Source organism: Pantherophis guttatus, chromosome 2 (assembly GCF_059756535.1).
Source record: "Pantherophis guttatus breed Tessera chromosome 2, ASM5975653v1, whole genome shotgun sequence".
NCBI lineage: Eukaryota > Metazoa > Chordata > Lepidosauria > Squamata > Colubridae > Pantherophis > Pantherophis guttatus.
The window spans coordinates 159,121,728-159,134,016 of record NC_142064.1 but is presented as its reverse complement, the minus strand read 5'-3'; the positions used below and the strand labels follow the sequence as shown (position 1 = coordinate 159,134,016).

General features: G+C 35.3%; 1 protein-coding gene across 13 annotated transcripts in view; it reads left to right on the top strand.

Annotated features, from left to right (window-relative positions):
• Positions 1–12,289, top strand: part of CCDC57 (coiled-coil domain containing 57) — a 61,980-nt gene that overhangs the window by 15,817 nt on the left and 33,874 nt on the right. For 7 of the 13 annotated variants that reach the window (XM_087887121.1, XM_034412930.2, XM_034412938.2 and 4 more), the window contains one exon: positions 10,968–11,156. In XM_087887121.1, the coding sequence (XP_087743247.1) occupies positions 10,968–11,156 (189 nt within the window). The remainder of the gene's footprint in view (positions 1–10,967; positions 11,157–12,289) is intronic. The other 6 variants (XM_087887127.1, XM_034412931.2, XM_087887125.1 and 3 more) reach the window with 1 other exon arrangement.

Below are 12,289 nucleotides of genomic sequence, written 5' to 3'. Positions count from 1 at the left end.
CAATACATTACCAACAGTTAATGTGGATTGTGTGTAGGAATACTGGTAGTTTTATACTTTGTTAAATAAATACATAAATAAATAAATAAAATTTCTAAATACCTGAAATACCTTTGACTACCATGAGTCAAAGACCAGTTTGAGAACCTGCTTTGTTAAGAAGCTACTTTCATCAGGCTATTCCACAATGCAGCTGAAAATATTAGTTTTGAGCCCTTCATCTATTTGTACTATTTCCATTCAGGTTATCATGATAAGACCAACTTCCTCTTTAAGGACCTTTACAGTATTATATCTGCATTAGAGCTGATTATTACAAAATTTGTATCACATTAAAAGCTCATATTTTAAGTCTTTCTTTTAAATAACAGCTACCTTTCTTTGTCAGTATGTATCTTCTTTTTGTGTGTGTCTTATCTTTTTTTAGATAGGAGTTTGAGGGCAAAGTGTATTTATTGATGCATAAGTCATTGTGAGAGCATTTCTGTGTGCACAATGAAATAAATATGGTTTCCCTTAAAAAAACAGTGAATAAATCCAGTCTGAGTGATGCTCTATTTCCAAACAAGCATGGTGAAAATAGGGTGGAAATATGTTGTATCTCTCCATTTGTTAATGGATTGACTTCACAGCTCAAATGTGAAGACTCCACAGAAGTGGTTTAGTGCACTAGATTATGAATGTTATTATATAAAAATTGGGGTGAAAATCAATATTCTGTAGTTTACAACCCTCTGTCTGCATTCTGAAGCGGATTGGGAGCCTCTCATTTGGGAGGGGTGGAAGGATTGAAATATGAAATTTCTTAGATCCTAGGTTACTTTCAGCCTACTTCCTATCCAGTCATGATATACCTATTTGGGAGTCCTTAGAAAAAAGCTAATAAAAGAGACAGAGAGAAAAACAGAATATAGTTTCTCTCTCCATACTTGGTGGAATAAATAGAAACAGTCCTGCAGTTCTGGTTTAGATTCCCAGGGCTCAAGGAATTAGGTTTTAATATGTAAAAATAATAACATGGAGGGCTTTGGTTTGTTGTTTTTCCTGCTTTCTAACGTGTAAATTTATATATTTTTAAAGAATATATACAAAAGAGAAAAATGTCAAGAAAGGATTCTTGGGACTTTCTGTATAGTAGTAATATTAAATTACTACCGTACTATACATTAATATATTTTTTAAAATTTGATTTATATGCCGCCCTTCTCCGGAGACTCAGGGCGGCTTACAATGCATTAAGCAATAGCCTTCATACTTTTGTATATAAGTCAGCTTATTGCCCCCACAAACTGGGTCCTCAATTTACCTACCTTAGAAAGGATGGAAGGCTGAGTCAACCTTGAGCCTGGTGAGATTCGAACTTACAGTAATTGCAGACAGCTGGTGTTAATCACAATGCTATCAGTCTGCTGAGCCACCAGGCCCTTAATATTAAACTAAAACTGAAATTTCACACACCAGGAATAGAGCATAACTGATATGTAGTAAATGTGTCTTTGATATGTCTTCAGCTTTCAACTTAAAGGCACTCAGCAGCTCTTAAAAGTTCTTAGAATAGCCTGAGAATGTGGCTTTTATTGAAGACAGATCAGTCAAAAGTATTTGCTCATATTTCATGTACTAAGTGGCAGGTCAAGTTGTGTCAAGATGCAGATTTATTGATTAAGAATATCATTTATGAAAACATAAATATATTTTTCTTGGCTGTGCACCGTAGTTTTCCAATCAGACTATAATTAAACAAGGCTGGTCAAATACCACAATAAAAATACTTGGTTTGATTTGACTATAGCTCAAATCTGGGCAGGGAGGTCTCTTTCTAACATGAATTTTAAACAAAGGTCAAATATAAATTTAGATGCAATATGTTTCCCATTTACTGGGAATATATTTTGATATCATAATAGAAAACTCCTAGTTTTCAGATCCCATTAATATATAGGAATTGTATAGTTATTGTATCAAATATGATATACTCCATAAAAATCTGCCTCACAGATTTTTGCCGGAATGGAAGTTCAGTGTCCTTCAACTATTTTATTTTAGCAAGAAATGTTTTTTCCCCTTCCCAATACAACTAAATGGAGATAAAGTTTGATTATATAGGGAAGAAGTAAATTGGCTGATGCCTCTGAATGGGCATCATGTTAAATTAGGAATACATTTTTGCATGAGATACAGGATTATCCATATAGATTCTGAAGTAATTTACTGTCAATAACATTTCCTTATATTTCAGTGTGATTTAGGGAGAAATTGTTAAACTAGTTCATTCTGTCATGCTTAGTTTGACCCTCCCAGAGTCTATTTGTGTGTATTTCTGATTTGGGTCAATACTTATACAGAGACCAGTGGTGAAATTAATTTTTTTCCCTACTGGTTCTGTGGGCATGGCTTGGTGGGGTCCTGTGACTGAGTGGGTGTGGCCAACTCAGCATCACTCACAGCCATGCCCACTCAGTCACATTGACTCCCCCACCAAGCCATGCCCACAGAACCCAGTAGAAAATTTTTTTAAATTTCTATTCTGCCTTTTCCCTTGTGGCGAGCAGCCAGAAGGACTGAGTGGCCGGAAGGGGTGAGTAAGCTAGAAGAGGTGAGCAGCAACTGGGCGGACGTGGTCGGGGCCAACCAGGGATGATTGCTACCGGTTTGGTGAACCGATGCCAATTGTCCCTAGCGGTTCACCCGATCTGCTCTGTACCAGTCAGATTTTACCCCTGACAGAGGCTGATATTATTACAATTCTATATGAAGATAAATTTTGTGTGAATTTTCCTCAATGGAAAACTTTCAGAAAAATTAAGATATGGGGATATTTTCAAGAAAAAAGGAAAATGTGGGGAAAATAGAAGTATACCTAACATTTATTTTTTGTCAACCATGAACTTACTGTTCTTTTAATAATATAGAATACAGTACACTTTTATATAAAAGTGTACTGTTTGAGATATTTATATAATTTGTTTTTAGAGAAATTATGAGGACAAATAGCCATTGAAAGCACTAAAATAATCTCTTGTCAATTTACTCAGAAGTGTGAATCAGTTTTAGAGCCAGCTTGATATAGTAGTTAAAGACACAAGGGTAGAAACTAGGGAGATCATGAGTTCTAGTTCTGCCTTAGGAATGAAGCCAGCTGGGTGATTTTGAGTCAATCATTCTCTCTCAGCTCTAGGAAAAAAACAGCAGCAAACCACTTTGTAAATCTTACCAAGAAAACTTCAGTGGCTTATATGCAATCTAGATTGACTCAAATGCATCCCCCCCAAATGATGGTGAAAGGGTTTAGTGGAACTATTAGAAAAGTGTGCAGAGATTTACAGTTTGAAAAGCGGAAATATATACATATGAAGATGTATCATGCCGATCATACTATTGTGTTCCTTCTCATGTAAAGCAATGTTAGCAATGTTATTCCTGTTAGTGCCGGAAAAAAACAGGATTTCTGTAATAAAAGAAATAAGAGGCCGATGATAAGAGAAAGGAATAGGAAGTCTAACTAAATGTAGTTTATGCAAATCCATTGTATGTTTCTTTTTATAGTATTTCTAATATTGTAAACTATTGTTGCTTCTACTGTATCCATGGATTGCCTCACACATCATCTATTCTTCCTTAAACATCTCACGTTTCTTTCTTTCTTTCTTTTTTGAGGATCTCAAGAACTGTACCTTTCTCAGTCTTCACCCTCGTTTCTTCATGTATTGTTCTGCAATGTGATCCTCAATCATTTTTTTATGTGATCAAATCCTTGTAATAAAATACACTTATTTTACCCCAGTCTTTTGCTTTTGTATTTTCATTCAATATCAATTCATTCTTGACTATCTCTCCTTGTTTTGCCACATACATTCAATATGTAACCCATTCCGACCACAATGAAATTAAGATCATGTTTTCACTTGACATAACTAATACCCTCTTCCATATAATAGTGGGCAGAAATTTATTTTAAAGTACCCATTTTTGCTTCTTTCATGAAACATTGTAGCAGATCATATTCTGTTCACTTTCTATCAATGATTTGAACATGTTAAAATTTCTCTTATTAGTTTTCCCATCTGTAGTAATCATTCTTCCAATTTACACAAATTTATCTGCCGGCTCCATTTTTTTTTTAGCCATTTATGTGTTTTTGCAATCCATTTTTCCTGTAGTTTTTGCATTTACTATTGTTACTTTTAATTTTGTACAAGGAACAATAATGTATTCTTGCTGTCAGTCATGGGTACAATCTTCACTCTTTCTTCTATTAGGGGCTTATTCTCTGTCATTTCCTTGCAAAACATTTTTATTACCATCAAAATCACTCTGCCTTTCTTTGCCTTTTGAAAATTTTAATTGTGTCTTTCTCTTTTTAACTCTATTCTTTGTAATTTTTTTCTTCATATACATTATGCAATATTTATCTCCTAATTTTTGGTAGCAATCTTTTCATTAATATTTTCTGTCACTTAATAATTTCATCAAGTCCTTTTTCATATTTCCAATAGGGCTATTCTCTATGTTTCTATTAACTTATTGACATGGTTCCAAGTGGTATCTACACCGTCTTTCCAGTTATTTGGTAGGAATAACTCTATTTTTTTTCTTTTTAAAAAGGATAAATACATTCTCCCTTGCTTGATCTTTCATTTTTTTCCATTTTTCTTTTTCTTCCATATCTACTCCTCCTGAAACTTTCCTCCCAAAATGCCCTATCTCACACAGAGAATCTTTTATCAGTCTTTTACCTTCATTACTTTTATTGAGCTATGTGTATGAATTACTAAACAATCTGAGCCACCAATTCAAAGCAAAATGAAGTTTTTCTAAGAAATACTAGGTCACCATTTTTATTCATTTTTAGGTCTCCAAATCACCAGTTATTATTTGTCTATTCTCTATCTCTTCCTACCAATCCATTCATATCATTTACAACTTTTTTAAAAAAAAAAATCAGAATTCTGTACAATTTTTCCCAAACTCATCTTCCTTTATCACTCATTGGAGCATACCACTATCATCAATCTATGAATTTGTATTTCTGTATGTACCCACAATGCTCTAGATCTAGGATAAAGTACTAGATGATACTTTGTCACATAAATTTTATTACATTATAGGAAAAATTGCATTAATTTGGGATAAAATCCCAAATTCTATAGTTGGCTCTATGCTCATAAAACACATTTTTCATATCTAGCCCCACATTCAAATACTACTTTCCTATATAATAGATAGATAGATAGATAGATAGATAGATAGATAGATAGATAGATAGATAGATAAATGATAAATACCACTGTATATCATTTTGGCACTTTTAGAAAGCATCATAAACAAGGATTTTGTTGGAGCTTTCTGTAGTATGAGTGTGACATTATAGAAAATTGGGCATTTTCTTGGACAGGCATATATAGACATATGTATGTTTCAGTGGTGGGATTCAATTTTTTTAACAACCGGTTCTGTGGGCGTGGCTTAGTTGGGGTGTGTGGCTTGGTGGTCATGTGACCGGGTGGGTGTGGCTATGTGCATAGGGACTACTCAGAGGGCTGAAAAAAGTCATTTCTGATTGGTCCTCGCACTTATGACCATCCTCACATTTATGCCCGTTACGACATTCCTAACAATCGTGTCAGTCATTTTACCACTACTTCTCTTCACCACGGTGACAAGATAGGGCGTAAAATGTAAAATATGAGGACAGTCGTAAGTTCAAGGACTGGTCAAAAGTGGGAGGACCGTTCAAAAATAACTTTTTCAGCCTTCTGACTAGTCCATATGCACATAGGGACTATTCAGAGGGCTGAAAAAAAGTCATTTCTGACTGGTCCTCACATTTTTGACCGGTCCTCACCCTTATGACTGGTCATCATTTATGCCCATTGTAGCATTCTTAACAACTGTGTCAGTCATTTCACAACTGCTTCTCTTCACCATGGTCATAAGATAGGGCAAAAAACGTAAAATGTGAGGACAGTCGTAAGTTTGAGGAGTGGTCAAAAGTGCGAGGACCAGTCAAAAATAACTTTTTCAGCCCTCTGAGTAATCCATATACACAAAAGGATACAGCAATAGAGAGGGATGAAGGAAGGAGAAGAGAGATGGAAGAAAGAAGGAGAGAGAGGGAAGGAAGAGAAGGGAGGAAGGAAGGAAGGGAAGGGAAATTAGAGTAGGAGGGAGGGTAAGAGAGGGAGGAAGAGAGGAGGAGAAGGAGAAAGGAAGGGGAAGTAGGGAGGAGAAGAAGCGGGGGGGAAGAAAGTAAGAAGGAAAGAAGAGAGAGAGGTGGTAGGTTTGAGGAGAAAGATTGCTGTACAGTAAAAAAGATGAAATGGAAGAAAGGCAACCCCAAACAAATATAAAGATATTAAGATAAAGAATGAATTGTTAAACTTTAAAGAATAAAAGAGAACAAATATGAATAAATAGCAATAATTAGAAACACACATACAAACATACAATTTATTTTCTTTGAACAGAGTATTTGGCCAGTTCACAAATTTAAACAGTGTTTAGTCATTTCAATTAAATTTACAATTTCTATATTTCCTTTTTGCCATATTTATTCCTTATCTATTTTTTTAAAAAAACAATATTATCCTTCATCCTCATCTCTAATCTTAATCAAATTCAATTTTTCCCTTCTATTCTATATTATACCCCTTCCCATTGTCATCTACTTTTATATCCATCCTCACATTGGTTAATTATGTAATATTACAGTTGTTTAATATAAATTCAACATTTTAATATAAATCAATTAGTTATATAACTACCTTTTTTGTATATTAATCAATATGAACATAAATATTCCAATTATTTCCATGCAATCCAATTTCTTACAAATCAATTAATTATATTTACCAATAATAATAAACCAAATAATTTCCCCCATATATTCCTCCAAACCATGACTTAACCATTTCTGCTTTCAACACAATATACAATTAATAGTATCCCAATTATTACAATTCCCTAGTTAAATAGAGCTTTTTTTCTTTTGTGTTTTAAAATCTTATTGGCAATAAATAGTGGTGCGGAGGGGTGGGGCAAGGGGTGGGGCGAGCCAGCAATTTAACAAACGGTTCGGCCGAACCCCCTAGAACCGGCAGAATCCCACCACTGGTATGTTTTCTTAATATGTATGAGAGGGACAGAGACATCAACTCCATGAGAGGGCATACCTGTAAAAACAGACATTGATGGGACAAATAGGACAAATATCCTAAAAGATATGATAGAAAAACCACAGGAAAAATTAAATAAAGATGGGAGAGAATTGCAGAAGATAGAAAGGGAAGCAGGCATATATGGGGATAGATAAGTGATAACAGTACTGTAAAGGATAATATTTGTAACTCAGAGTTGAAATTAGGGTCCTTGGTGCTCTCTGAGTTTGGTTATTTTCTTGCAGATGTTTCACGACCCAGACTAAATAACATCATCAGCACTGATGATGTTAACTAGTTGAATAATGAAACGTATGCAAGAAAATAGCCAAGCTCAGAGAACACCAAGGATTTCTATATAGAAGTGAGTAAGAAGACAAGGCTCAACTCTCCTGTTCAATTGATTCAAAAATAATTTAGGTTACTTGGAAGCAAATTCTTTTCTCATAAAAACTGGGGAATGGAAGATCATGCCCACTATAGATTCTGTTATTGCAGAATTCTCAGTGGGAAATGGGCAGATAGTTCTTTCTTCCCACATTTTAGTACTGAAGGGCTCCCCAACCCCCCACCCAGTGCACTATAGAGTGATTTACTCTATAGATTTATATTAAAGAAGAAAAAATCCATTATCAAAAATCAGCCAGAGAATTTAGGAAGGTGCATTCCCACTATCCACTCAAGATGTATATAGTCTTCATTGAAGAAACAGCCTTGTCTGCTGTTAATCTATTTCCTTTTGTAAGGATCACTATAGTGATAAATTGTCTGGTAAGGCCAGGGCTTCCATATCCTGCAACTAATTTTTAGTAGGAGAAAGATTTTGTCCCAAATCAATTCAAAAAAGATCCTGCTTTGCTCTTGTTTGGGGGGGAATATAGCAATAGCACTTAGACTTACATACTGCTTCACAGTGCTTTACAACCCTCTTTAAGCAGTTTACTGTTTAGAGAAGGCATATTGCCCCCAACAATCTGGGTTCTCATTTTATCGACCTCGGAAGGATGGTAGGCTGAGTCAACCTTGAGCTGGTCAGGATTGAACTGTCAAACTGCTGGCAGTCAGCAGTCGGCAGAATTAACCTGTACTACTGCATTCTAACCACTGCTCCATCACGGCTCTTTATAACTTTACAGGCAGCTCAGGAACCCAAGTACAGTGGTGTTTACAGACCCTACTTTGGCCATCCTATTAGTAGAAGATAGTTCTTTCAGTGCAGATATAAGTAACACAGAACAGTGTTGATTCATTAGGACTTAGGTACACCCTTATTTCACTAGTTTCTTGGTTATAATATAAAAGCGTAAATGTAAGAATGCAAATTGCTTAGGAAATTATAACTGTATTAAAAATGAGTTCTAAATAAAATAAATTGCTGACCATTTGTTAATTATATACGCCATCAGGGAGCTGTTATTCCTAATCACTGTTCAAAGCAGAACTGTGTTCTAGAAGATCAAGTTTGCCAGATCAAATGTTCTTACAAATTTGAGGTGTGTGATTATTATTTTTTTATTAGTATTAAAAAAAATACCAAAAAGCAAGGATTTCTCTATGATCACCCATTAAGTAAGATGCAAATAGGGTAGTAGAATGTAGATCTGCTGTAGGCAACACTAGGTTGTTTTAAAAGTCCAATGTCTATAAACAGTAGTTTTACTAATTATAGTTCAGAGGGAAACCAAATCCTGTTCTGTAAAACAGGACACTCTAAACGTCCTGGAGAAACAGCATTAGTTTGTTGATCAGATAGAAAGTACTATCGATCTATAAGAAAAATGGTTTTCAAAATGATTACTCTAAAACAATTAACTAATAAGACATCCTAAAATTTTAGATTCAGTTTTCTATGTGAAGAAAGCATATGCTGAAACATAAAAGCATTCTATACAAAGGTGATTGTTAAATCTTGATGTGAATAGTTTTCCATTTTAATCACTGGCTTTTGATAGGTGTAATAATTATTACAAAACAATTAATGTAAAGGTTGGAAGGGACCTTGGGGACCATCCTGTTCAACCCCCTGCCTTTGCAGGAATTCATTATTATAGCATCTCTAACAGGTGGCAGTTTAGCGTAAACAAATTCTTGCAGGAGGCTTTCACCCCTTCCCATGGTGGCTGAATTTCTTTTACCATTAGGATATTTTTTCTGATGTCATCCAGTAATCTTTCCTCGTAAATGTGAAGCCATTGTTTCTTGTCCTGTCTTCTAGAACTACTCTGAATAATTATGCACAGATTTTTGTAGGATACTCTTCCAGATACATGAAGACAGCTATTGTCTGTTGTGTTCTATAGGATACTCTTCCAGATATCGTCTGTTCCAATACCCTTCTCTTCTCTAACTGAAATATATCCAACATGTTAAATCATTATTCATACATTTTTCCTTCCAAGCCCCTCATAATTTTTATTACTTTTTTCTGGACATGGTACAATTTGGCACTATCCTGCCTGAAATGTATCCTGCCTAGAAATAGGAGTTGTTTGATCAACACTTTTATGCTTGATGAAAATACTGCATGCTTTCATTTTTATGATGTAGCTTGTGGCAATAAAATCAAAAGGTTCCCTGCATGTGAACCGGAATAATTGATTTATATTCACTATCTCACCACTACCCATGATTTAAAAGCTTTTTATTATTAGCTTGTTATGTAACTTAATTAAAACATACAAAACAGAACATAAGAATCTTGCTGGATCATACCAATGTTTATTTAATCTGGGATCTTGTTTCTCTCAAAATGATCATGAAGGTATATCTATTGGAAGCTCACAAGCAGAATAGCCCCCTCCTATTTGGGTTTTTTTCCTTCCCTTGGAACTGGTAATCAGATACATGTACTACATAGTCATTGATAGCCTTAACTTATATACCTTATTTTTCAGACTTTAAGCGCACTTCCCCCCCCCCAAAAAGCGGGTGGAAATGTCTGTGCGTCTTATAGATCGAATGTTGCCAAAGCCCCGCCCACCCACCAGCCCCCCACCCTTTGACCTCTGCCTCCCAGCAATTTACCTCCTTGCAGCAAATGGCCCTGGAAATGTTTTTTGACAGTGCTAGCTCAATGGCTTTGAAATAGAGATGAGCACTGCTCCTTATATTCGGCAATGACTAGCTGAATAAATCTGCAGGGACTCCTCTTTTGAAATGGCTATACTATTTAGCTTTATTAATATAAAGACTTACCTTTTAAAGATGATGAGTTCTATAGTATAGCCGCATAGTGTTTCTATTCTATTCTGAAATGAGGCTTGGGAGTAAGTAGGAGCATGAATGTAATACTCATTGGTGACTCATTAAAGTCTTTTTTTCAGTATCTGTTTCCACAGTAGCCACACAACTCTGGAAACAGATGCACTTGCTTTAATGAGTGACTATAAAGGTTGTATTTGTGCTCTTGTGGATTCCAGTGCATTTTTTTGGTATTAAATCCAAATCACTGCGGAGCATTTGTCTCCAGGTCAATCAAAACAATCTCCTAATAGATTGTATTTTGAATTTAGGAACAAATCCATGTTAGTAATATAGAGTAAATATAAATGTATGCATATGGAACATACCTAAATAGTAACTGTTCTTTCTCTTTGTATTTGTATAATACTAATGTTCTATTATATGTCTCTGAAATTTCAGTGAATCCAAATATATTGTATATGCATAATATTGCATCATATAATTTTAATACTATATAAATAACTTACTTTAAGATTGATAAATTTCATGATGCTTTGACTGTTCTTCCGACCACTTAAATAAATTAGACAATTGCTTACTTGTTTTCTTTAAAATAAAACAATTAAGGAAATCAAATTTGAGCTGTTGCTTTTTAAGACTTGAACATGAACTAGAAGAACTGAAAACAAACTGGGATTCTCAAGTAGCTCGGATATCCAAGGAGACCGTTTCAAAGAATTTACAGATTCAAGCACAGCAAGAAGAAATAGTAAAGCTGAAAGCAGAGGTGGTTGCCTTAAATCAAGATATTGAAAGGTGAATTATTTTTCTTATTAAACCTTTGATTTTTCAAAATGTTTATTGATAGTTAATGTTGGGTTATACCACTAGTGGGGGGTCTTTGACCTGCATGTTGTCCCAAGACCCAGGAGTGATGTGTGCTGGCAGGGTCAAAAAGTCAAGATGGAAGGTACGACAATACAATTGAATCTTTTTTTCTGTGCATGTGATGATATGTGTTGAAAAGGGATGGGCTTACTACCTTACCTTTTCTTAACCTGCATGGATGCTCTCCCCCCCCCCCCCCCGCATCACATTTGCTACCAGCCAGTATCTTGAAATTGATCCACAGAATCTTGGCAACAAAATGGATGAATTTTAGCAGTACCATTTTTTTTCTCCTTAAGAATTAAGGATGGCAATTAGAATAGTTTGCCAGAGGCTTCCTATTCCCTTCCCAACTGTAGCCCTCTGCAAAAAAATCCTACAAGTGTCATTTTTCAAATCAAAAGAGATCCCGGGGGTGGGAGGGAGGAAAGGAAGGAAGGTTTCAGATACTCCCTGCCAGATTCCCACAAACTCAATGGGGAAGCCAGCAAGAAGTCGGAGGTCCCCTGCTTTTTTAATCACCCTTGGTCATTTTGTTTCTCTATTTAGGTCAGGAAATATGTCTGAAACAGTGACCCAATGGGACTAGTTAATGCTATATGCCAGAGAACTCAAGAGATGAAATGAGAAAACTAAGACTGATTGCTTTCATTATGTCATGCTCTGCTTCAACATTCTGATGTTTTTCCTCTCTTAAAACAATAGAGTTGTAAGGTCAAAGAAAGTTATGCTGGTCATTAGCTAGTCAACCTCAGAAAACTTCAGATATGCCATGAACACAATTAATCAAGAATTGGCCAGCTAAGTGCTATGATATTAAAATTGGGAATCACTTGGATGATAATGTCATCAAGGGTGAATAAGGACATCTAGAAGGCTAATGTGATAAGCTTGGTATATGGGATAGAAAGTCAGTCTAGATTTCAGTAAACACAAGTTTTTAATCCTAGTGAGCCATGAAGCATGCAGGATAACCTTGGATGACTCGCTGCACTTCAGCCTAACTAATATCTCAGAACTGCTGTGATGCTATAATGATGGATGAGTGGAATAAACCATGT